This window comes from Pseudorasbora parva, chromosome 6 (genome assembly GCF_024679245.1).
Source record: "Pseudorasbora parva isolate DD20220531a chromosome 6, ASM2467924v1, whole genome shotgun sequence".
Lineage (NCBI taxonomy): Eukaryota > Metazoa > Chordata > Actinopteri > Cypriniformes > Gobionidae > Pseudorasbora > Pseudorasbora parva.
In genome coordinates this window covers 1,950,786-1,977,789 of record NC_090177.1, presented here as the reverse complement: position 1 = coordinate 1,977,789, position 27,004 = coordinate 1,950,786, and the positions used below count along the sequence as shown (strand labels likewise).

The following is a 27,004-nucleotide window of genomic DNA, read 5'->3' as shown; positions in this document are numbered from 1 at the left end:
GAGATGTGTTCCTGGACGCGTTTGAATACTTACCTGTGGAGATGGAGAGCAGAGATGTGTTCGTGGACGCGTTTGAACACTTACCTGTGGAGATGGAGAGCAGAGATGTGTTCGTGGACGCGTTTGAACACTTACCTGTGGAGATGGAGAGACCTGAACACACTGCGAAGAACAACCCAACAGGTGACTGATGACATTAACACAAATCAAAACTGATACAGAAATAATAGTAGGATACGGCTAACACTTTGGGTGCGTCTCAATCAGCTCCCTAGTTCAGTAAGCGGGACATTAATCGGGGAGTCGGCCATTTTATACGCAAAATGTCATTTACATTGGCGAAATGTACGACAGTCGATAACAGCGTGCTGTATATTTTTAAAAATAGATAGCATTATTTTATTAAATTTCAGCATAAACATACAATGTTAGTGCCTTTTACTGTCCTTACCAGTGCCCGAATTCATGAACATGAGCTTGAGACGCGCCATTTATTATAACATTCAGACATTTATAAGTTATTTATGATGCATTTACTATAGTTTGAATAGTCATGTTTTGTTAATAAGTGATATGCTAACATTGTATAAATGTGTTGTTAACTCAGTTTTAAGAAATGTATAAATGCTTAGTTAATGATGAGTTAATAATTTACAAAACATGATCATACTTTCATAAATGATTAATATGCGATATGCTAACATTAATGACCACAAATAGACATGAAAATGCACTATCCAAACTTAAAGGGCTGTAATTCAAGAATGCTTTGGGCAGATTATTGCGGATGTTAAAGCAAATCATGAAAAGGTTATGGAAGTTTAAATTTACTGTAATAGAAAAATACTGTACTAAATATTTTTTATTTTATGTAAATATTTTTACTCTAAAATTACTATAAAACCAAAGCCATATGTCTAACCAAGTTGTGTTTTAAATTTGATAGAGTTGATATCACACAAATTGAAGTTCCTAGGAGATTTTTGTTTCGGCGCTGTACCAAAAATAGCCACAGAGCGTCATCCACATTCCATTGTTGTTTTTCTGATGCGCTTTCCTGTACATTTCTGACCAAATATCACTTCCATCACAAAACAGTCTCAAAATATTGAACCTTGAGACTTTCCGACGATATACGTTTTGTTAATTTTTGATTATAAAGTAGCTAAAATATATTTTGTAATATGAAACATGCGATGCTGTCTGGGGGGGAGACGGCTAGAGTACCGTTTCCATGGTAACGCATAGTCCGATTTCAAAACGGTTTTCACAGGATGAATTTTGAGTTTATAAGCTTTCGAATGACACCTAATTTATGATATTTTACTAAAATATATGATACGGGGAAAAAAGGTGATCAAAAAAGAGCACCAGGCGTCCTGCCTAGGGGTTAATTGGTCCAGGCAATTAGTTAATAAAACATTGATAAAAATTAAGAGACAATTTATACAAAACGAAATGAACTTTAAAGAAAGGCTTTCAACAAGACAAAACGAAATGAAGTGGTCAAAATCATTTCTTCTGACATATTGCGCATCTTATGATGTGTCCTGTTCACTTTTCATAGCTAATCAGCATAGATTAAATAAAATAAAAAAACATACTATTTAAACATATGAAACTAAATGCATTTTAATGGCTACAACAAATACAAAAGGCTCCAGTGTAGAGAAATGTCCTGTCAGAGCAGGATTTGAGCGCGTGTCGTTTTATTGGTGAGCAGTTCATGAGTGGAGCTCCGCTTCGCTCACATGCTTGGGTAAGGTAGGCAGGTTTTTCACATTCATTTTTATTTCCTGTTGCTATTTAGGCTCTTTTATTGTATATGATAGTGTGAACAGCTCAACAGCCCTTTTATTTTATCTAGTCCATTGCATTACGAATGTCAAAACTGTGATGTGCAGTTCAAACGAATCTTCTCACAGATACGCTTGTTGTGCTTTCGTGTTTTATAGACTCGATATCGTTTCTTATTCAAATGTGCTGAAAGCAAAGTCTCTTCATTTTTAATGAATGACACGCGGATAGTGGCAAATTAGGGGAAGTCTCTGTGTGCACACAGCTCTTGGTAGCGGTTATAGGCTAAATATTATCATCAATGGCATCCCAGCAAACATTGGTCTGATGGCAACGTTGTGTCTCTGGCCAAAAATAGTTAAATTTCCAAAAAATGCATTCAGATACGCTCAAAGTACATCCAGTCAACTTTCATTTTGGAACTATTTTCCAACCACGACAGGACATTAGGGGTGTAACAATACACTCGTGTCACGATTCGATATTAATCACGATACGATATTTATCCCGATATTTTAAGCCAACATAAAGAAGAGGGTTGTTTTTTTAATTATTTTTTTTCACGATAAAAACGATACAGATCGTCACATTTTTATATCGCGATATATCGTTTCCATCTGTTGTTTCTGGTTTTATTTGTAAGTTCAGTCTCATGCTGTGTGTGTTTTCCTCAGAGAACTTCAACCTTTATGATGAAACGAGAGTGCCACCTCAACTCTTCCACACTCTTTATGAAGTGGGAAAGAAACTGGAATATAATGGCCGTGTCCATGAAGGAATCAGAAAATCGGACGGCCAAAAGGTATGTTACTCTTTCTCCATAAACCTTTGACCTCTGAGTTCTGCCATAAACATCAATGTTTACAAGTGTAAAAACCTGCAAAACATTTTTTCTTTTTTAGGTGTTCATCAAATTTGTTGAGAGGCAGCAGCGCGGGGAACCATCGGAATCGGTAAGTTGACACGACTTTATTCTTCATGAATTATTGATCAACTTTGCAACATTGACACTGTTATTGACCTGAATTGAATCACATTGAACTGAATTGAATTCATTTCATAATTGACGAACTTTACAACATTGATACTGTTATTGACCTGAATTGAATCAAATTGAACAATTTTTTTTTACATTTGTTAAATTCTGTAGTCATAGCCTAGAAGCATCAGTGCATGTAAAGTTCACTGAGACGAGCTAACCTTTAGTTAATCTCTTCTCTTCTTTAGCCTGAGTTTTTCAGTGACGAGATTACTACAATGCTAACATTGCAAAAGCTTCCAACATGCGACCATGTCATACAGTTTTATGACTGGTTTGTCATGAAAGATGACGACGTGCTTGTAATGGAATATCCTCATCCCTCTGTGACCTTGGCTGAATTCATCAAGAGTAAAAAAGGTCACCTGACCGAAGACATGGCGAGACGCATCATGTGGCAGCTCGCCGATGGACTGCGCCACTGCTGGGATCGGGGGGTTTTCTTTCTCTCTGAGGGACAATTGCTCATCAACCCTGACACCCTGCAGCTGAAGATAAACTTTAGTTGCGAGGCTAAATGTCTAGGAGAAGGAGTTAAATTATCACACGCTCCATTCTTCTACTTCGTCATGAATGCGCTCATCAAAGCAATAAGACGCCCGTTTTGGAAAAAAACTGTGTCCAGAGGTGAGCTCAATAACATTGCTTGGAAAAACATACAATGCTTAAGTGTCAAACACAGATGATGAAATGTTATACACTCTAGAATAAAATCTGGGTTAAAAACAAACTAAGTTGGCTTGAAAACAGACAAACCCACCGGTTGGGTTAAATATTTGCTGAAAACAATCCAATTGCTGGGTTAAAAATAACCCAAGTGGGGTTGAAAATGGACAAACCCAGCAACTGGGTTGCTTAAGCCCAGCAGATGGGTTAAATATTTGCTGTAAACAACCCAATTGCTGGGTTGAAAACAATCCAAGTTGGGTTGAAAATGGACAAACCCAGCAACTGGGCAGTTTTAACCCAGCAGTTGGGTAAGGACAAACATGGCTAATCCGCTCGCCTCTGATCACTTTCACAGAATGCGTCAGACTTCTCAAGCGACTTCGTCCCAAAGGAAAGCGGCCAGTTTACACCTTAGAGAACATTTCACATGATCCCTGGTTCGCGGGTATGAAGGAGAACGAAACCTGCAGAAAAAAGTATGTGTTTTGTGTTTAATCAGAACGACCTCTTTTCGATGTGAAACAGGACCTTACTTTAATGCTCTGGTTGTTTGACAGGTAGATGTTTCCCTGTTCACCAGCTGTAGTCCGACTCAGGATCATCCGCTTTCCCCAACGATCTGCCTTCCGCCCCTCCAGACGAGCCTCAAGTTAGACGACCTCAACGCCATCCACAGCCAAAAGCTGCTCTTCTCAGCCTCTTCAGCTACGAGGTGAGAACTCTTCCTTTATTCCACTGATCCACAATTTAATGCTAAGAGAGTCACCAACTGGCATTCATTTGTGAATCACAGCATCAAGATGTGCACGCAAGACTCCGCCCACCGTCTACTGCTGACCAATCGGAGCACTGCTGACCTCATTCGTCTACGTTGGCGGAGATAGGAAGAGTTGCCAAGCCACTGCATTATGATTTAATTCTGGTTCGCGGGTATGAAGGAGAACGAAACCTGCACCTGCAGTGTGAAAGCGCCTCCGGGAGCCGGATGGCAGTGCATTTTGGGACCCGGACCAAGAATTGTTCCTCTCTTCCCTCTCTCATCTCTCTCGCTCCTCATGCTTCTGCCTCCGATCTCTCGCCTCGTCCGTTCTGACCCACAGGTGTTGCGGATGCCGTGGCTGGAGCGGTGTGGAGTTAAGTCTCGTGAGTACCCTTGACCTGCGGGGGGGTGTGGGGTGTTAGTCACGTCCCTGGGTGGGGGTGGGGGGAGGGCTCCGTCGCGGTATATGTTTCTGGGGGGAGGGGGGAGCGACGACAGTAAAGTTGGGGGTGTTGTGGAAGTTAGTGACGTTCATGGGGGGGTTTCGTCGCGGTATAATTTGGGAGGGGTTGTGGGAGTTGGGGGTTCCCCATTGGTGGTGGGCGGTGTTGTGGGTAGCTGGGGGTGGATAGGCGGTGGGTGGTGTTGTGGGTGGGCAGATTTGTGGGTAGGGATGGGTGGTGTTGTGGGTGGGCGGTGTATGATAGGAGTGGGCGGTGTTGTAGATGGGCGGTGTTGTAGATGGGAGCCGTATGATGGGAGTGGGCGGTGTTGTGGGGGGGCGGTGTTGTAGATGGGAGGTGTAGAAGGGCGCTGTTGTAGATGGGTAGTGTTGTGGGTGGGGGTGGGCGGTGTTGTGGGGAACCCCCGACTTTCACAACACCTCCACCCCTTCACAGGCCGGAGGTGCTCATGGGGCGGCGCTCTACACCCCCCAGTCTCGGCGTTCGTTGCACTCGGGGGTTTGGACAGACGAGGAGAGGGAAAAGAGGTGGAAGCGGGAGGAGCAACAGAGACGGGAGAGGATAGAGAGGAAAATAAAAATTTAAAAATTTGTCCGTTCCCAAAATGTACTGACATCCGGCCATTTTAAATAAAATATTTATCCAATTATCCATGTTTTTTTTATTTCAAATATCATTACACAACACATCTAACAGTCTCAAACTGAAAAAAAATTAAATACATTCGTACACTCACCTAGAGGATTATTAGGAACACCTGTTCAATTTCTCATTAATGCAATTATCTAATCAGCCAATCACATGGCAGTTCTTCAGTGCATTTAGGGGTGTGGTCCTGGTCAAAACAATCTCCTGAACTCCAAACTGAATGTCAGAATGGGAAAGAAAGGTGATTTAAGCAATGTTGAGCGTGGCATGGTTGTTGGTGCCAGACGGGCCGGTCTGAGTATTTCACAATCTGCTCAGTTACTGGGATTTTCACACACAACCATTTCTAGGGTTTACAAAGAATGGTGTGAAAAGGGAAGAGCATCCAGTATGAGGCAGTCCTGTGGGAGAAAATGCCTTGTTGATGCTCGAGCTCAGAGGAGAATGGGCCGACTGATTCAAGCTGATAGAAGAGCAACTTTGACTGAAATAACCACTCGTTACAACCGAGGTATGCAGCAAAGCATTTGTGAAGCCACAACACACACAACCTTGAGGCGGATGGGCTACAACAGCAGAAGACCCCACCGGGGACCACTCATCTCCACTACAAATAGGAAAAAGAGGCGACAATTTGCACAAACTCACCAAAATTAGACAGTTGAAGACTGGAGAAATGTTGCCTGGTCTGATGAGTCTCGATTTCTGTTGAGACATTCAGATGGTAGAGTTTGACGTAAACAGAATGAATCCATCATGCCTTGCAGAGGTGGGTAGAGTAGCCAAATCTGTACTCAAGTAAAAGTAAAAGTAACAATCGTAATAGTTACTTGAGTAAGAGTAAAAAAGTATTCAATGAAAAAACTACTCGATCTGATTGATAAGAAGCGAAACCCCTGAATTTCAGACTAGAGCTTTCACAGACCTCCAAATATATATATATCTGTGTGTGTGTGTGTGTGTGTAATGGTTAAACAGTGTAAATGAATGGTGTGCTGGGCTAAACAGAGCTCTTTTTAAAACATACTTTGTTCTTATGTTTTTATAAGTATTTGCATTCTTTAGGTAGGCATAAAATACATTCCCGTTTTTATTTGTATGTATACACTTCAGACTGTTGTCTGTCTGGATTTATGTATAAATGCAAGTTGAATTAGGCTATCTATTTTTTTAGTTTTTAGCCTGGTCATAGGAAAAACCAAGCGGCAACCTCCCGCGATCTCTCTTGAAGCCAATACGGAAGTAATGTAAACTGTAATTCCTCAACTGGCCTCTAGGGACAGGCTCCAGAAGGGAGCAGAATCTCATTGAGCCCCATGTTAAAATTCTCAACTTTAAAGCAGAAAAAAACATTTTTACAGCCTGGTACAAATTGTGGTTTTGGCTTATAAGGCTAATTTTGATCTTCATGACAACTCTGAGGGGGGTGAATTTTTTTATAACTCATTCGTTTACGTTATATAAAGCCTTAAGGTTCTGCATAATTAAGGGCGTGGTTACAAGTGGATAGCCATTTATCCGCCGTCTATAGTTATTGCGTCACCTCAGCTCCGCGCATATCCCGCCTTTTTGCCCATTTTCTGTTATCCGGGAATGACACGCGTTGACTCGCTCACAAGATGGCAACGCCCAGCTCGACCATACTTTAAGCTTCAGAACGGCTTATCAGAATCCTATGGGTGACGTCACGGACACTACGTCCATATTTTTTTACAGTCTATGGGAAAAACGTAGCTCTGGCAACGGTTTTGCAAACCACAAAATATGTACCAATACATACATAATGTGACGATTTCAAAGTGAAATGTCCACTGGGTGGCGCTAAAAGCTTAGTTTTCCCCCCGGAACAGATGTGCGTGAATCTGGCATTTGTTACGTTGGGTTTTTAACGTACACCCACACTGAACCCTAAACCTACCCGATATTGTTAACAAAAGCAAATGTGACAAATAATATTGTATCCATGTAATTTTAGCCTGTGTTTTGATCTCGTCTTTGAGCTCTTTTATCATGACTCGTTCTTCACGGGGTTCGTTCCCAAGTTTGTCACATTGCAAATACAAATCTGTATCAGCTGAGCTATCATGGACTATGGTAAAACAAAACGAAAAAGAAAATGCTGTTTTTCTGCCTAGTGTTCATTATTGTTGGAAACACTCGGACAGTGTGTGAAATAGTATTACAATAAGGGAAAAGTGCCCATAGTTACCAAATTACCATTAATAGTGTCCAAATATAAGCAACATTGTTACACTTACCGCTAAGTTACATGTTTTTTCAGGTTGGAGCTGCAATTCTTGTATGCTGAGATGTCTGTTCGTTTTGGTGCACACAGTATAGCATTATGAAACTTCTTATTGACATCTAGGAGTGAAAACATGATGAACTAGAGGGAACAGGTGATCTGCCTCCCATAGCTCACACACACACCTTCGTGATCTTCCTCTGCTTTGGCCATCATCTGACTAAACGCGCGCTAATTATATGCGGATGATGCGCGTACACCTTTCGCGAAGCAGCCTCTCCAACATTTCGCGAGACTTGCGAAGTCATATTAACTTGTTTTAAAATATATAATTAATTATTACCATTGACAGTAGCGGAGGAACGCCCCCGATTGTAACGCAGTAAAAGTACAGTTTTTTCACAAGAAATGTACTTGAGTAAAAGTAAAAGTACCTATTTTTAAAAATACTCTAAAAGTACAAGTTACCCAAAAAATGTACTCGAGTAAATGTAACGAAGTAAATGTAATTCGTTACTACCCACCTCTGATGCCTTGTTCCCACTGTGCAGGCTGGTGGTGGTGGTGTAATGGTGTGGGGGATGTTTTCTTGGCACACTTTAGGCCTCTTAGTGCCAATTGGGCATCGTTTAAATGCCACGGCCTACCTGAGCATTGTTTCTGACCATGTCCATCCCTTTATGACCAGCATGTGCCCATCCTCTGATGGCTACTTCCAGCAGGATAATGCACCATGTCACAAAGCTCCAATCATTTAAAATTGGTTTCTTGAACATGACAATGAGTTGACTGAACTAAAATGGCCGCCACAGTCCCCAGATCACAACCCAATAGAGCATCTTTGGGATGTGGTGGAACGGGAGCTTCGTGCCCTGGATGTGCATCCCACAAATCTCCATCAACTGCAAGATGCTCTCCTATCAATATGGGCCAACATTTCTAAAGAATGCTTTCAGCACCTTCTTCTAATCCTGATAACTGATCTCTGGCTAATTTGGTTCTTTAAACGAACTTGTGATTGGTTTAAAATATCTGGATTAAGTTATCACTGCATGTTCCTGTGTTCCCTGAAGAGGCCAATTGAATTTGATCCGTGACAGCATTAATAAATGTTTCTTTAGGGTCAAGATCAAGTTCTCTGTATCAAACCATCCCATAATATCCGTCATCACTCACATTAATGCACGGCTCAGAGTAACTGTACAGCATGTGTGTAAGACTCCAATACAACTATAAAGTAATCATTCTGTAGCGTCTGTGGTCTCTTACAATGAGGATCAAAGATGAATTCAATGTTGATTGTAAGAGGGGGATAGCTTTTAGCCGCATGTAAATTAAGAGCCACGCCACAGAGTCTGGGGGAAGTGACATCTTCGACAGCTTTACGACCCAGTCCAAATAAAACAGGCAGTGATCGGGTCACATGACTCGAACCCTGTTCCCCCCCTTACATTCTCCCAGACAGAAAGGCGCCAAGATTCCTGTCAATACACACGGACTCACAAACACACACACACATTCCTTATGAAGCTTTAATTAAGACTATTCTAGACTGTATACGAGGTAGCTTGGTGTGTATATGCATGCTCCTTGACTCATGCCTACTTAATCATGGCGTAGAAACAACGTAAGTTCATTTTAAATGCTTGTATTTCTGTGTAAAAATGTATCTCTGTTTTAATATCTCCCAGCCATAAGGTGTTTGATATCTAAATATTCCTATTTCTTCGACTTACTCAACGATGCACAAAATGGGATTGTGAAATGTATCATTAATATGTTTAGCCAACTTGGGAGTAAAACCATACAAAATCAACACCCCTTTACGACACCTCAGAAACATGCAAAGCAGGTCGTAAACCAAGACAAAGAGAACTTTTCCCGCTCAGAATTCACCCTCTGGATTGGGTAAAATAACCCAGAAGGGGGCGTGGATTAATTGTCTTAAAAGACCAGTGGAGACCACAATCGCCCTCTTCTTCTGAAAATCTCCTCTCTTCTAGTCCAGCCTCTCTTCCGAAATCTTCTCTTCTATAATCCGGTCTTCAACAATCCTTTTCTCCTCGCTTCATCAACTTACTAGCCCCAAGGGCCTTCTTCAGGAGGAGAACACGAAGCATCGCTAGAGAAAACAGCTGCTTCCCTCCCAACCTCGGAAAGAACCGCCGGACACGCAGGACATTTGAACTCGGAACACACGCACACACGCGAGAAGCCAAAACGAAACCAAAACGAAAGCAAGTATTCTTATTTTCCAAATTCAAACTGCTGTAAAGAGGGTGTGTTATTTTCCCGTTGGGACAAGTTAACTCCGTGAAGGTTGTATTTGATGAACTGAAGGAAAGCTGCTTCTTACCCCTAATTCTTTGTACCATCTCTCTCTCTCTCTCTCTCTCTCTCTCTCTCTCTCTCTCTCTCTTTTATCTCTCTCTAATTTTAGTCTATTCATTATTCTCTTTTATATATTCTTTCGTTAATATCTATATTTCTACTCTCTTGATGCATATTTAGTGTGTACTTTCTGTGTGAATCGTAGTGTTATTTTTAGTCTGCGTTTATTAAACCTCCAAAAGACATTTAATGAGTTGAGTCTGTTGTTCTCCCACATACACAAAGTCAATGAAACTTACGATCTAACGTTACCTAACTGCTTATGCTACTATTTTAGTAAAGTAAACTGTATGACCATTTGAAATATTGAACTTGTCCTGATCAGTAAAGTTAATGTTTCTTATGCGCTCGTAAAGCAGTGATCCCTTATTGAGAATTGATTTGAAAAGTCTATAACTAATTTGGTGGACAAACTTAGTAGGATAATTTCAAGCAATTCCGTAAAGGGTTACTTGTATTTAATTAAACATTTTTCCCTATCGGAAAATCTTAATACGTAATGAACAACTGGCAAATTATATTCATAAATTCATGAATATTGAATATTAAATCCCTTTTGAGTTAATTATTCCCCGAGATATTAAACTCAGTCATTGTTGTTACAATTCCATCAGAAATAAATCTCTCAATCAAGTGGCTGTGTCTATAGCATTGTACACAACATTATAATATTATTTTCAATGTTATATTATATTATATTATATTATTATTTAAAATGATTATTGCCCGGGTTCAGTAATGAACTCTTGTAATAAAGTAGCAATGGCATCACCTCAAGATGCGATCTAATCCTGTTCATGAAATGAGCAGGTTTAAGCTTACGGATCTGTTGCTGACAACAAGTCCAGGATAAGTGTTGAAGAACATAAATCAACACCACACACACATTCTGAGCTTTAGCATTGAGCCGTGGTCAAATGAAGATAACATCAGCTAAATCGTTCAAAAAGAAGTATACTCTAGTAACAGTCCACTGGCAGAAATGCAATACTCAATATTATACCGTTGTAGGCTAAATGGATGATTTTTGCATATCAGGCACAGGCACAAGACGAAATAAAAGACTTGGAGAAGACACTGAATGACAAAAAGCGGCACAAAGAACTAACCAGCAGAGCTAGATAAGATAGAAGAAGATGAGGTCAATACGAGAAAGACAACTACATGGGCAGTTCACACTTTCAGTGACTTTTTGCGCCAAAGACAGAACAATTGTGATGTCGAGACTAGGGCTGGGTATCGATTCAGATTTTACGCTTCGATTTCGATTCACAAGCTCGTAGATTTAATACAAATACTATAGCTATTTAGAAAACATCAACAGTGAACGTAAGTTTACAAGTGGGTAATTAAAAAGAAATGAAGAGAAACAAACCTGTATATTAAACTCTTTTTTAATGTACCCAGGTGTGTCTAAATCAGAACCCATCTCTACATTTCAAACGCATACAATTGTGGCGTTATGTGTCCGTGACTGTGGAAGGCAAGGCAAGATTATTTGTCTAGCACATTTCATACCCAATGGCAATTCAAAGTGCTTTACATAGAAATGAAATAAAATAGTGATAACCTGCATAATAAATAGTATCGGTTTGAGCTTAAGAATTTGTTCAGTTGATTGAAAACAACTTTTCCAATGATCTTGCCTATGAAGGGGAGATTTGAGATTGGTCTGTAGATGCTCAATATGGATTACCACTTCTAGATCTGCTTCTGAACAGTTAAACACACTTTTGAAAAAGTGGAAGTGGGGAGTGTGTCAAGGGCGCAGGTTAAAGTTTTAAGGTGCTGTAACGTTTCTTCTAACATTTTACCATCAATTGCTTCGAAATCAGACACAGTAACTTTCTGAGGTTTTGGTCTGATCTGTCTGAACCCAGAGCAACTCAAGGATGTGCTGATCGCCTTTCTGATATTATTGATTTTCTCTGAGAAGAAGGAGGCAAACTCACTGCATTTGCTGTCTGAGAGCATTTCTCTGGGAATGTGACTTGAGGGCTTTGTAAGTCTCTGGACGGTAGCAAAAAGAGTGAGTGTGTTGTTTCTGTTTATAATATTTGAGAAGAAGGTCTGGTTTTGTTTGCCACTCTTTTTCCTGACTTTTTAGAGGAGCAATATCAATTACATTCTTAACTTTTGAGTTAAAAGAGTCGAGGAGAAAATCAACAGATATGCTTGGTGTTATATATCCTTCATAAACAGCACATTCGTGATCTCATTTAAAGGGATCCCCTGGTGTTGAGACTTGTATGGCTTAATATAACATAAATGATGTCTCTTACTGAATTATGTGGTAGAAAACCCATGAAAGATCTACATTATTTAAAAAATCGATTTTATATTTGGACCATGGGCGGCGCCATTTTGTTTGCGTTCTAGGTTGATGACGTAGAGTGGTTGAACTCCTCAATCAGCTGGCGTTACCCGTTGCTATTTTTACCACAACGCAACTCGACAATTGTTTCAGAGTTAAACAAAACAAATGAATTGCTTTGTAATTGTACTTAAAACACACTCAAACATACATGTGCACACAAACTCACCTACACAAGTCACAAACAGATCGGCGGGCGCGCACACACACACCTGACTGCTCTGTCTCAATCGCATGCATCATCACCAAAACATCCTGCCTCTCTTCCTCACGTTACTTTATCCCATCGTCCTACATAGATATTTCCCTCTGCTGGTCACATTAGGCATTATAGTTAATCTACTATCAACAGTCTATCTAGGGAACAGGATGTGTTGAACAGAATATCAACACAGGGAATAGATTGAGGGTTATGTATGCGCGCGCAGTGCGTGCGTGTGTGTGTGTGTTCGCGCCGATCTGTTGGGGTGTGTGTGTGTGTGTTCGCGCCGATCTGTTGGGGTGTGTGTGAGTCTGTGTGAGAGAGAGAGTTTGTGTGCACATGTATGTTTGAGTGCGTGAAGTCGGACAGCTGTGTGTAAATCGGCTTTACTCGTTATTGCGGTGAACGTGAGACTGAATGACTGCACTCGAACATGTCCACTATGGTGTCGGACAACACTACAAATGTCCGTCCCTTCAAATAATGCCCTATTTAAGGGTATAGGGGTCGATTTCAGATTCAGCCCCTGTCGTGGAGACTGAGCAGCCCAACATCTCGATTGAGACAGAGCCTGTCGTGTGCGCGCCCGCCGATCTGTTTGTGACTTGTGTAGGTGAGTTTGTGTGCACATGTATGTTTGAGTGTGTTTTAAGTACAATTACAAAGGAATTCATTGGTTTTGTTTAACTCTGAAACAATTTTCGAGTTGCGTTGTGGTAAAAATAGCTACGGGTAATGCCAGCTGATTGAGGAGTTCAACCACTCTACGTCATCAACCTAGAACGCAAACAAAATGGCGCCGCCCATGGTCCAAATATAAAATCGATTTTTTAAATAACGTAGATCTTTCATGGGTTTTCTACTACATAATTCAGTAAGAGACATCATTTATGTTATATTAAGCCATACAAGTCTCAACACCAGGGGATCCCTTTAAGCATCTCTTTTTGACAGAGACAGATCTAGCTTCAATGGCAGGAGAGATTGATATATCAAAGAAAATACAGAAATGATCAGACAGTGCCACATCCTTAATAACAATCGATGAAATGTTTAGACCCTTACTGATGAGTAAATCTAGAGTGTGTCCATGATTTAAATGTTTACATTGTGGAAACAGCTGCACCGGATCGATTGGTTCCCTGAAGTGTGTGTTAGTCTCGTCGGATGCGGTGCTGCGGTCTGGAAAGTAAGTCCGGATCTGGCACCTGTACAAGATTAGCAAACTCCGTTTCAGACTGGGTGCTCCTAAAACCACCTTTTCAGTCTTTTGAAGAAAGCTTGTCTTCACTGGATGAGGAAGTGTCTGTGTTTTCTCAGCTGTTGCCATGAATGTTTTGTAATGTTGGAGCTCTAAATGTCACAGACGACACAAACATTTTAGGTGAACTAGTCGGTTATTCCACTTCGGCTTTTCGTTACGCGTCAGGGGTGAAAGGGCCTTTACACACAAGACTTTTTAAGCCCTTAAATTGTATTCTTGACCTGTGGAGAATCTGAGCAATGGGTAGGTATAGACCACTACAAGCGGCTGTGCCCTCGTATGGTGCACTATATAGGGTTATACGGACTTAGTCTTGAGGGCGTGTCTGTGAGGAGCAGGACTGCAGGTGCAGCGTCAGCGCCCCCTGGCTGTGGAGCTGCAGCAGCCGCACAAACTCCTCCGGCATTTTGTGCATTCGGGGGTGCGGGCGCATTAGGTCGTAATAATGGTATGGAACCGGCCGCCCCTGCAGGTCGCTGCCAAACGGCCAGAATCCGTAAACGTGCACGTGCTCACACAGTTCAAGTGCAGTGCTGATTAAAAGAAACCCTGAGGAGAGGCGGACCTCCTGCAGGCCACGCCCCTTCCAGAACCGGTCCAGTGTCCGCAGGTAATAGGGGCTGAAGAACAACACCGGCTGCTGAGGTCTGATTGGCTGCAGGACTTTGAGCAATTGGACTGACACTGGTGTGCAGAATGTGTAGGCAAAGGCGGGAATAATGAGGGAGGCGTTTCCGTACACACTGACCCGCTCCAACAACCGATCCGGATTCTTCTTCAGGTCTTTGTATCTACAGACACACACACACAACATATCTAATGAACACTAGTGAAAAAAGCTAAATCTACTACATCCATGTATAGGTGTGTTGAATGTCTCATATTATAATTACAATTAAAAATTATGAGCCATTTTGTGCTTTTGATCGCTGTAGGGCAACCTATTGGCCAATCAAAGTCCTCCTCTGTCAACCTCCTTGATTTTTGTAATACCATCTGACAAAGTTTCAAGTCTCTAGCATTTACGGTTTGATCTGCATAATCATTTTTACGCCACGAGAAAGATAATAATAATAATAATAAAAAAACCTAAGGTCTCGAACCCCTAAATATAGCTGTAAGCAGCAGTTATCGGGGTTCAAGTCTTTTAAGGTCTTCAAGCACATGCATGAAAATATATTAAGTTTCATTTAACAAATGAGTTACCACTAAGATCATAGAAGGAAAAGACTATTTTGCAGCCAATACCGGCAATTAACCTCAGGAAATATATTGTTTTTAAAACCGTTATACCGCCATCTATGGTCCGATGTCAATAAAAATGTGCATGCTTGTTAAGAATCATATGTTGCATGTTCTCACTTATTTATTACTGAATGATGGGCTTTTGGGGGACCTTTGGATTTTCTAAATGACCCGGCTATAGCTATCCAAAGGCCAAAGATCAGTGTTTTTTGTGATAATTATTGGCCTAGAGAGCCCCGAGAATTGTGCCTCAGACGTTTTAACGAGGTTGAGCCAAAAACCTAGGACTAGGTTGCAAAAGTTGTTTTTTTATATTAGTCCGTATAATATTAGTGAGGACATTGTCAAGTCAATCAGACTTAGAGTTGTGTAGTTATAGCGCCACCCAGTGGCCAATTATTCTTTTTTACACAACCACAGAATGATCTCTTACATACACTGTATTGCCAACTTTTGGGATGCCTGTCTTTCCATGCACATGAACTTTAATGCCATCCCATTGTTAATCCGTAGGGTTTAATCTGGAGTCGGCCCACCCTCTCTAACAGCTCCAGCTCTTCTGGGAAGGCTTTCCTCAAGGTTTAGGAGTGTGTTTATGGGGATTTTTGCCCATTCTTCTAGAAGCTCATTTGTGAGGTCAGGCACTGATGTTGCCAGGGTGGTGGTTTTGTTCGGCCACAGATTCCAACAATATAAGACACTTGAACCTACACCTGACCGTTTAAGAGTTATGAGCTATTTTGCACTTTTGGCCCAATCAGGGCGAGCCATGTGACGACGATTATTGACAATCAGACTCCAGAGAATCTTGCTCCACTGGTTCATTCCGATCGGGCAAAAGATCTAGGAATAGTTGGCAAAAGTGTTTTTGGGCGGGCACTGTGAAGTACTACCAGCCCTCAAAGTTACAAGCCTCTATGATTTACGGTTTGGTCTGCTCGATCACTTTAAGGGGAGAATGCTGAGCCTTGGAAAATTAAACAAATTACAGTAAGGTTTCAGCGCTATATACACGCTTCAATTATCTCACTGAGGGAAGTGTGTGTGGCAGAGTTTCCGCTAGAAAAAAATGGTGCCGGTCACTCATTTTGATGGTATGCCGGTCAAAAACTCCTGAAAGCAGTTTATGTAACTTTAAAAAAATGACATAATCAGGCCGTATATGCAACATGTTTATTAGCCTAACTTTCAAATAGACAGAAAAAAAACATGAACGTCCGATTGGCGTCAATCAGCCAATTTTTTTAACTCATAGGCGTGATTTGCGGGTGGGACAGGTGGGACATGTCCCAACCACTTTTTTAAAACATCTTGCTTCACAGATTAACCTAACTAATACAAACAAAACATCTCTGGTTAACTAGAAGAGTATAATTTCATTCGTTTGTTAAATAAGAGGCGATCTGGCGCTCGTTGCCGCTGTTATCAGTTGAGCAGATTTCTCTCGCGGCTCATGCAGTCTCGACACAGACGAGCGCTTTAATCTAACGCTTAACGCCGTTGCAGAGACTTTCTGTTTGTTCCGGTCAGATCGCGAAACAAAATGCACAAAAACTATTCCTGCTCTTGATGTACAACCACTGATGGTATTCGGATTTGAGGAGAGAGAGAATAGGCTACGAGGGCAGATTAGAAACGAGAACTTCTGACAAGTTTAACAGACTAGACCAGGGATTATGAGCAAAGTGTGCAAATCTATTTGCCTTTATTCACGTGAAAAATCTTGGCACAACACTATTGTGTTTAGATGCAATAATTAAACGCAATTAATACATTTAATTATAAACTCAGTATGTCTCATTTAGTTGGTAACATTTAAATTGGCCACCGTGTGAAATGACAAAATCATATAATAGAATATAACAGTATACTGATAACTGTAAGCAGGTAAGAACTACAAGATGTTTTTGAAATCATTAGAGAAAACGACAAAATTACGTGTGTGAATAAGTGCTACCTGTTTAAAATGTGCTTGCACCCGATCATATTCAGTAGAAGGTAAAAAAAAAAAAATCCCTTAAACTTTACCATCCCGCTCATGCCCGTCGCCGTGATCATCTGTATAACGCTGGTTGTTTACCGTGAGTTCTGAACACTGCACCATGTGCTTATTTAAATCTTTTCGTTTCTACACATACTAGGCTACATATTCCTCATGTCTGTGAGGCGAGCCTGCTGAGTTTCAGTTTATTTGAGACGCGCTTCAGTTCATGAGCAATGAAAGCGATGGCTTCCGCGACTTAGTCTACTTATTTATTTCTTATTTATTAAATACATGCAAATAACCGAAGAAACCTTTATTAAAATTAAGAGACAATTTGTACATAACGAAAGAAAGGCTTTTTACAAAACAAAACTTAATATTAAACTAAATATAACCACCAAAATCATTTCTGACCCACTTGCATCTTTGCACTTATAGCCTATCATAATCAGATGAAATCTAAAAATAATATTATAATATTTAAACATAAATATGAAGAAAAAAAACATTGTTTAAAGGCTACAACAAGTATAGTAAGCTACAGAGTTATGTCATGTCTGAGCTGGATTTGAACGAACATCATTTTACCGGTGGGTTCATGAGCGCGCGCCTACGGATTATTGAGTTCATTTTCATCGAAAAATGTAGTGCTGTGCCGGCCCGTTGTCATAAATTGTTCTCGTGATGGAGCGGTAGTGGAGCGCTCTCGGAGCGAGTAAAAACCACAACGCTCCGACTTTTAAAAAAAAATCGCTCCTCACTCCATTCAAAATCTCGCCGCTCCACTCCTCGCTCCGCTCACATAGGCCTACTCTGCTTCGCAGGCTGTGGAGAATTGCAATCCTCCATAGCCACGGAGGGCATCACGTCGCAGGCTTACGGTATCGATAAGAGGCAGTTTTAATCTGACAATTTGACCGAAAAGATTTCATTTTGTCGGACATTTAATTTTTTTCCCGGCCAATGTCCGGTAATTACCGGACAACGGAAACCCTGGTGTGTGGATACCGACTCTCTCTGAATCTGAGTGGGGTTGATGGTTATCAGATCCGTCTTCAGTCCAACATCCCTGTCATTAACCGCTGCCAAATTAAACCTGAAAGAGAGAGCAAAATCTTTTATTTGAAAACTGTCGTCCAAAATCAATTAATGTTGGTGTCTGCATTTACGAGACCTTTATGAGTTTATTATAAAGATAATCTGATGCTGATCTTTATTCATACAAACATCCAATTTTCAATAATCACTTTACTATAAAATCGTATTAACAGGGTTGTCATTTTAAAATTGTCTCTTACTGACAAACACAACAAAATTAACATTTTCTGGATTACGTCATTAATGTATTGAGTTGCAGAATGCTACAATTAAATAATGGATAACGTGTTAAGAGGACACACAAAACACACAAACACAACTATACAGTTAAAGTTTATTTCTCTAATACATGCACAAGCGGCTCTTCAACAAACGACAATTTAAAGCAATCGATGGAAAAAGACTTGATTAAAGCATTAATGTTGCGCTAGTTAGTGGTGTGTGAGTTTATCTTCACAGACGCTGTTATAGTTCGACTTCCTGAAGTGTGTGACGTCTTCAAGTGTTGTTTGTTTGAGTGACACGTCAAAGTCTAGTTAAGCATTCACAAAAACATTCGCTTTTTTTAGATTTGTCAAATAATGTGTTAACGACTCACTGCAGAGCAACAGCAAATATAGCCGGTTGATTATAAGGCCCTCAGCTGATGAAAGTCTTGTGGTTTTAGTGTAAATCTGTCTAAATATTAACCAACTGTAAAGTAATTAACTATTTGAACTATTCACAGAGAAAGTGACTGACGATGTTCTGGTGTTTAAGATCTGCTGTAAAAACACAAGTGAGCGCACATCAGTTAAATTCTATTTTAATGGAGCAAATCCACAAGATCACCTACAATGAAACTGAACTGATAAACGATTCAAAAGAATCTCTGCGATCTTCTGCTCTGTGAATGTGGCTTGTTGGGGACACTACAATTTCAACTAAAGTTTTCAACTAAACATCCAAATAAGATTAATTACTAAATGAACTGTATGAACTTTATTACTGATCTGCCCACATTGTCGCTATATGTTAAATTGAAATGAGCTGATAAACATCACCCTTTTCTCCAGAACGACTGTACAGGTGAATCAAATTTTGTTGCAATATTGTCCTGTTTAACACTGAAGCTGCTTTGAAACAATCGTCATTGTAAAAGCCGGATATAAATAAAGATGACTTGACTTGGCTCAGGTCCCTTCCGTGTGGATCTGTGGGATTTTTCCACCTGTGATCTGGTCCATATAAATCACTCTGGTTGAGTACATTATTTTGGTCAGTGAGTGAGCAAGGAATGATGGGATGTGTTTACCGTATGACGAAGTCTGCGCTGTCAATCTCATTCCCACAGCTGCTGTTTTTCAGAATCCCACCGCTGCCGACCACAGCACACCGACCCAGATGACGACCGGACCAGGGGAAGTCCTGCGCACACATACACACACACACACACACACACACACACACACACACACTATATTAGTGAGGACATTGCATAGTTCCCTTTCAACTCGCGCTGCATCGAGAATCATTGCTGTGGGAGCATCTCTGTGTGATTGTGTCGTGAAGCATGAGTGAAATCAATCCATTTACGTGACGGGATTTCATAGGCGGGTGAAGTAAAGACGAGGAAACTATAAAGCATACCCAAACCAAGCAGTGTTAGCCTCTGCGTCTTCAAGTGCTCTCTGTGAAATTGTGCGTCTTATTTAGGGTTATCAATCTCTGATATAGAAGAGTTATAATGGTGGTGAGCAAACAAATTGCGTGTTCCTCCCTGCCCCCTGCTATACTTCCTGCATGCCTGTGCAGTCTTGGGTATTCTTTATAGTTTCATCGTCTTGACTTCACCCGCCTATGAAATCCCATCACGGGATTGGACTGATTTCACTCGTGCTTCACAAAGCAATCACACAGAGACGGTCCCAAAGTGTCAATTCTCAAGGCAGCGTCTCATTCCCTTTTTAGGGGAACCATGGTTACAGTTGTAACCAAGACATTTCCATTGATTTTATATAAGGTTTATGGTATTTTCTATGGCCTAACCCAAGCTAAACCCACGCATCACAGACAAGCGCAAAATGCTAGACTAAAATAAAAACATGTTTTAGCCAATTTAGAAGCGTTTTAACGATGTTTATAAACACTAGTAGGTCGTCATAATATTTGACACATACGCGCATACACTCTCACACACCTCAGGCAGCATACTGTGAAGTTCTGCTTTCACTTTGTATGTTTTTGTTGTGCTCGTTTCATATTGGATGGACTGATTGATGGCTGTGTTGCGTTTGGTGAGCATTAATGATCCTGTGGCGTTACAATAATACTGCAGCCTGAGTCTGTCATAAACACACACACACACAGAGAGAGAGAGAGAGAGAATTTGAAATGCAAAGTTTACAAGAACTCATTTTACAAGAGCATTCATTTTTCTGTTTACATAACTAGGAGAATGATGACATTAACTACTGTGTGATTACTCCCTGAACTTTGTGTACACTTCCCATCAGACACTCCAGTGACGTATATAAGCGGTACAACGCTATCAGCTACAGAAGAGCATCCAGATAAAAACAGAAGGAAGTCTCCTCAAGGACTGCAAGCACAGTTACACATTTCAAAAATAATAAAAATAGAGATTTGTTCTCAGAAGAAAACGGTCAAGAACTTCTAATGTGAAAAAAGACAATTATTCAGAAATGTTCCTGGTGCTGTTTTTCTCTCCGATTAAAATGTTTTAAACTAAACATGTGTTCTTGGGAACATTGTTGTAATCGGGAATCAGTTTCAGTCCTTTTGGTCTTTATAAAGTGAATTAAACTAGCAAAAGTTTATTAATGGCATCATCCTCCCGGAAGTGACATCATTTTAGAGAGAAAACAGCATCAAGTTGAATAGAAATCTTAAATGACAACACAAGCAGATTCAAGTTCAAACGAGAGATGAAAGACAAATGCAGTGACATTAGGCTCATTAGTGAGACATATCTAATTAATAATCTGTTAACCAGAAAATAAGGTATGACGTAATTTGACTGGAGATTAAATCACACACCTGTTTATGTCCCGTTCAGTCATGTTCGGTTTGTACGGGCAGTTTAAGAAATCGGAGAGATCCTGAGTAAAACTCTTCATGTCTAGCCTAGAGAAAGAAACACATGAGAAAAAAATAAAACTGATTAATGCATAGAATAACCTCGGCTGATGCCGTGGTCTTTAATTATGTCTATACAAGTCCTTCTAAAAGAAATTAGCATATTTCATCCGACCAATAAAAGAAAAGTGTTTTTAATACAAAAAAAGTCAACCTTCAAATAATTCTGTTCAGTTCTGCACTCAACGCTTGGTGGGGAATCCTTTAGCAGAAATGACTGCTTCAGTGCGGCGTGGCGTGGAGGCGATCAGCCTGTGGCACTGCTGAGGTGTTCTGGAGGCCCAGGATGCTTCGATAGCGGCCTTAAGCTCATCCAGAGTGTTGGGTCTCGCGTCTCTCAGCTTTCTCTTCACAATATCCCACAGATTCTCTATGGGGTTCAGGTCAGGAGAGTTGGCAGGCCAATTGAGCACAGTAATACCATGGTCAGTAAACCATTGACCAGTGGTTTTGGCACTGTGAGCAGGTGCCAGGTTGTGCTGAAAAACCAAATCTTCATCTCCATAAAGCTTTTCAGCAGATGGAAACATGAAGTGCTCCAAAATCTCCTGATAGCGAGCTGCATTGACCCTGCCCTTGATAAAACACAGTGGACCAACACCAGCAGCTGACATGGCACCCCAGACCATCACTGACTGTGGGGACTTGGGGGGGGGGGTCCATGAGCAAGACACCTATCCCCAGCTGCTCCTGATGAGCTGGATGGCGCCTTACATGGCTGACACTGCCGTCGGTGTATGAATGGGTGAATGTGAGGCGATATGTAAAGCGCTTTGGATGGCCATAGGGTCTGTTAAAAGCGCTATATAAACGCAGTCCATTTACCATTTACTTGGCACTGGACATTTTGGCATTTCCTTCTCCCCAGTCTTCCTCCAGACTCTGGCACCTTGATTTCCCAATGACATAAAAAATTTGCTTTCATCCGAAAAAAGTACTTTGGACCCCTGAGCAAGTCCAGTGCTGCTTCTCTGTAGCCCAAAAGTGTCTTGCCCTGGGGAATGCGGCACCTGTAGCCCATTTCCTGCTCACGCCTGTGCACGGCGGCTCTGGATGTTTCTACTCCAGACTCAGTCCACTGCTTCCGCAGGTCCCCCAAGGTCTGGAATCGGTCCTTCTCCACAATCTTCCTCAGGGTCCGCTCACCTCTTCTCGTTGTGCAGCGTTTTTTGCCACACTTTTTCCTTCCCACAGACTTCCCACTGAGGTGCCTTGATACAGCACTCTGGGAACAGCCTATTCATTCAGAAATGTCTTTCTGTGTCTTCCCCTCTCGCTTGAGGGTGTCAATGATGGCCTTCTGGACAGCAGTCAGGTCGGCAGTCTTACCCATGATTGCGGTTTTGAGTAATGAACCAGGCTGGGAGTTTTTAAAAGCCTCAGGAATCTTTTGCAGGTGTTTAGAGTTCATTAGTTGATTCAGATGATTAGGTTAATAGCTCGTTTAGAGAACCTTTTCATGATACGCAAATTTTTTAAAGTTTAATTTGTATCATTACATTATGGAAAATAATGAACTTTATCACAATATGCTAATTTTTTGAGAAGGACCTGTATATACATACAAATGCAAAACCTAATACAACTCAATAATTAGGAGCCAAGAACCAAAGGTGCGATGCCTTGGAATCATTGGCGTTCTTCTTCTTCTTATTCTTCCGCTCTTGAGTCTATAGGAGCTCACAGAACCCCTTGCGGGAAAGTTATCAAATCTGGCAGACGGATAGAGGACAGACCAAACATTCAGCACAGCAAATTTAGAGTCTCTCTCTCAATCCCTCTAGCGCCACCACCTGTCCAAAGTTTGACTTATGTTTGTGCTAATAACCTTTGAACTGTAAGGGAAATGAAATTACCTTTTTCAAGCCATTTTCAATTTTCTGTAAAACTTTTTCTGACTTGTCCTAGACGGTCCTATTTTTTTTTTTTTTACCAAAATTGAACCAGATCACCTTCAGACCATGTCAACAAAAAGTTATGGAATTCAAGTTGATTTTTACAATCCATTCTCAAATAATAAATCAACTATAAATCTAAGGATTGGGTGAATTGCGTGTGTATGACAGCACACAGAGCGAAGTAAGCAGTTAATGAAATACATCACATTTTAAGCAAATATAATAAAGATTAAAACATGTTTAGCAAATGTTTGCAGTACAAGTGATTGAAATACAGCTCGGCTGATAAACGAATTCTCGCGTCGCACAGCATCTGCCGGGTAAATGTCACATTTTATATACTTTATTTGATTCCACATTAGAAGTCATTTCATTGGGGATCACATTTTTTGAATTATCTGACAGATTAAAACACAGCAGCACATGATCATAGATTATGCAGTTCTAAGGGTACAGGAAACATCGCCTCTTCCAGATAAATATGCTTCCTATAGTAGCTGAGACTGAGCCGAACTTGGCCAGCTGTTTGGCCCCTGTTTTAGAAATCCCCCAATACGAAGTCCACGGGTCGCCAGCCTGTGCACATGACCCAAACTACCAAACACTAACACTATAAGCTGGCATATATACCCAATGTTCTCAATCAAAGATACCAATAACTGATATTTCAGAGTCTTAGAGCAGTAAGAGTCCTCCATAAATAAGTCAAATGCACATGACACTTCAAATAGTTTGACTGTTTTGCTATTCTGAGAGATGTTAACAATACACACACACACACACGCGCACACGAAGAAGTTAAGTACACACGTGACAATGTTAACTTTAGTAAACGTTACCAAAACCACACCACAAAAGAACTGTGTAAAACCCAGTAAACCTCGAAATTATTATTTGTGACATTCGAATAGATTATAAGGAAAGGAGAACATATAGGCCTACAACTAAATGCAGGGTTCGTACACCTTTTCAAAGGTCAAATTCAAGCACTTTCAATGTCCATTTTAAAGATTTTTTCAGCACCTAACACCGCTGTAAATTACATACCAATGCATTGTCAAAATTATTATTTAGTGTTATCATCACATTAAAAAGATAATAATGCTATAAACAGCCAAAATTGTGTTTCGTAAAGCAGAAGGATCAGATATTTAACCAAATGTCTTTTAAATGTATGTCTAAGTAGACTGTGCTTACTATCTGACCTGCCTTTGGGGTAACTGTAAAAACAATTACCCTAAACAAAATCACTCGACGGGTTCGCTTCACTTTCAATTCATTTACTGAAGATTTTAAAAATGCAAACATTCGTCTTTGAGGGAGACAGTCAATCCGATTCAGCTCATTGACCTTTTCTATTTTTAATTTATTTCTCTTTTTGTGTGTGTGTGTGTCTATTAAAAGTCTAGGCAATCAAATATTTCTTCTGAAGAGATCACTTTATATGATAAAGCTCAAGCTTTTTTTCATAAACATTGATTACTATTACAATTATCTCACAAATATGCTTACAGTGCGTGTTCTCCAACGGGGTAATTGTGTTGCGGTAGCTTACATACAGCACAAGAAAGCTTGACTTCAAACGGTAAAAAGAAGAGAAAACAGTAATAAAATAAGAACAAATAAGCAGAAACAATAGCACAATAAATCAGGCAGGACTAGGTCAAACTGTATTCAGGTGAGAAACTGAATTATCAAATTTAAAATAACATTGGATTTTCATTGTAAAAATTAAACACATATTAATCTGTTAAAGTTACAGAAGTTAATCAGTAAAGCGCAGCAAGAGATCTTTTGTCTTTTTGTAGTTTGAATAACTGCTGCCCCTTTAAGACCAGACGCAAGTGTGGACTCAAAACACTGCTCCCGTTACTCTTCTGAACCGTCTACGGCTGTATTTACGTTAATACACACCCAGATGAACATTGGGACATTTATGTGTGTATTTGACCATTAATAAGCTGGGAAAAGGAGATATTTTTTATTTTATTTACTTGTATTGTCAGAGGTCGGCTTTATAACGGTATGTGTGCACGTCAGGTATGAGCGTGAAATCTGCGGGAACTTGTAGAATTATGTGCAATCCTGTGGGAAATTCAGACCGATCACACACTAACACACTGTCATATAAAGACAAACCCAGCAGAACGAGACGACACGGTAGTGTTCAGAGGGTTAACCTGTCGGACGGAGAGGAGAGCAACAGGTGTAAAGAGGAGAGGTATCGTTTCGGATATTTCATTATCGATGCATATCAAAAATATCTTTTTGACAGCACTAAGTTACTTGTATGACCATCTGACACTATTTGTATGCACTGAGCTAACGTTTGTAGGCTTTAATTTGCGGATTTGTGGCTACGTTCACTGCCTATTCCTCAAATGAACATGCCTTAACGGACATGCTAATCTTACATTATCACATTATACATAGAAGTACTCTGTCACTAATGCGAATTCCTAGCAGTTAATAGCACAAGTTAAACAAATAGGCGCTAATGTGTAACGTTAGGCTACAGTAAACTACTTTAGTTAGCTTACTTGAAAGTCTATGACTTAGCCTACCTTTCATGGGACTCGAAAGAGCAGACTCGCCCGTAGTGAAAAGCTGCAAGTGTTTCTGCAGACTTTACAATAGGCACTTCGTGGGGTTTGTGGCCGTTTGATCCAAAATTCGTATTTAGCATCATTCAGCCAATCAACGCTCACTGAAACGACAACATGGGGGCGGAGTCACACGTGGAAATAGACGGGCAGATCGCGAGCACAGCAGGTTTCATTTTAGGCTCGCCAACATTTTATTTCTACATTTAATAAATGAACTATTTAGTCAGATAGGTATTTGTTGTCAAAGAAATAGTTACAATTTCAAGCATTTTTAAGCACTTTATCCAAAATTCAAGCACTTTTCAAACCTTGAAAACACAACATCAAAATTCAAGCACCCGTACGAACCCTGTAAATTAACAATCTCTTAAATAATTTCTAATTTCTCTAAACATTTCAATTTCGTGAACATGTTTTATTAAACATGGACCTTTATTTTCATTAAAAAGGCTTATTTCTGCTAATGTAGATTATTTTTGTAAATATGAGCAGCTAATTTATTTGCACAAACTGGTTGACGGTGTGATGAGACGTCATGCTTTCATGAGCTGAACTCAAAAGATCGAAGACTTTTTCTATGTACACAAAAGGCCAATTTCTCTCAAATACTGTTCACAGATCTGTCCAAACCTGTGTTAGTGAGCACTTCTCCTTTGCCGAGATAACCCGTCCACTTCACAGGTGTGGCATATCAAGATGCTGATTAGACATCAGGATTATTGCACAGGTGTGCCTTAGGCTGCACACAATAAAAGGGCACTCACACACACTCACTCACTCATTCTCTCACACACACACACACACACACTTTTCACGATTCTCACGCACCTGTCAGCCGGATTAATCACGGAAAACTTGCGTCTGAGTTTTGTGCAGCGCAGCAGCGTCATTGCATCACTGAAAGAAAAAGAACATCAAATTAATATTCTTGTGCATATCACACTCACACACACACACACACAAAGACACACACACAAACAAACACTCTCTCTCTCTCTCTCTCACACACAAACACACACTCTCTCTCTCTCACACTCACACACACACAAAGACACACACACAAACAAACACTCTCTCTCTCTCTCTCACACACAAACACACACTCTCTCTCTCACACACACAAACACACACACACACACACAAACACTCTCTCTCTCTCTCTCTCACACACAAACACACACT

The 27,004-nt window shown here is 40.5% G+C and overlaps 2 protein-coding genes across 2 annotated transcripts in view; one reads left to right on the top strand and one right to left on the bottom strand.

Moving 5' to 3' along the window:
* LOC137078202 (alpha-N-acetylneuraminide alpha-2,8-sialyltransferase-like) overlaps positions 1-27,004 on the bottom strand; it is a 93,609-nt gene that overhangs the window by 27,448 nt on the left and 39,157 nt on the right. The window contains exons 5-8 of the mRNA XM_067445315.1: positions 21,220-21,306; positions 20,360-20,504; positions 19,475-19,587; positions 18,095-18,178 (exon numbers count right to left, since the gene is read on the bottom strand). Of these exons, the coding sequence (XP_067301416.1) occupies positions 18,095-18,178; positions 19,475-19,587; positions 20,360-20,504; positions 21,220-21,306 (429 nt within the window). The remainder of the gene's footprint in view (positions 1-18,094; positions 18,179-19,474; positions 19,588-20,359; positions 20,505-21,219; positions 21,307-27,004) is intronic.
* On the top strand, positions 106-4,662 carry LOC137078204 (serine/threonine-protein kinase pim-1-like). Its single transcript, XM_067445317.1, has 7 exons — positions 106-183; positions 2,472-2,599; positions 2,700-2,750; positions 3,025-3,463; positions 3,861-3,981; positions 4,063-4,217; positions 4,299-4,662. Exons 1-6 carry the CDS (start codon positions 144-146, stop codon positions 4,064-4,066), a joined length of 783 nt encoding a protein of 260 aa, XP_067301418.1. The 5' UTR covers positions 106-143; the 3' UTR covers positions 4,067-4,217; positions 4,299-4,662.

Bases quoted from the DNA above. Each gene is read 5' to 3' on its own strand.
- LOC137078204 (XM_067445317.1), top strand. From the start codon at position 144: ATGGAGAGACCTGAACACACTGCGAAGAACAACCCAACAG. The intron at 2,600-2,699 runs GTATGTTACTCT...TTTCTTTTTTAG, and splicing joins GAAAATCGGACGGCCAAAAG to GTGTTCATCAAATTTGTTGA. The intron at 2,751-3,024 runs GTAAGTTGACAC...TCTCTTCTTTAG, and splicing joins GCGGGGAACCATCGGAATCG to CCTGAGTTTTTCAGTGACGA.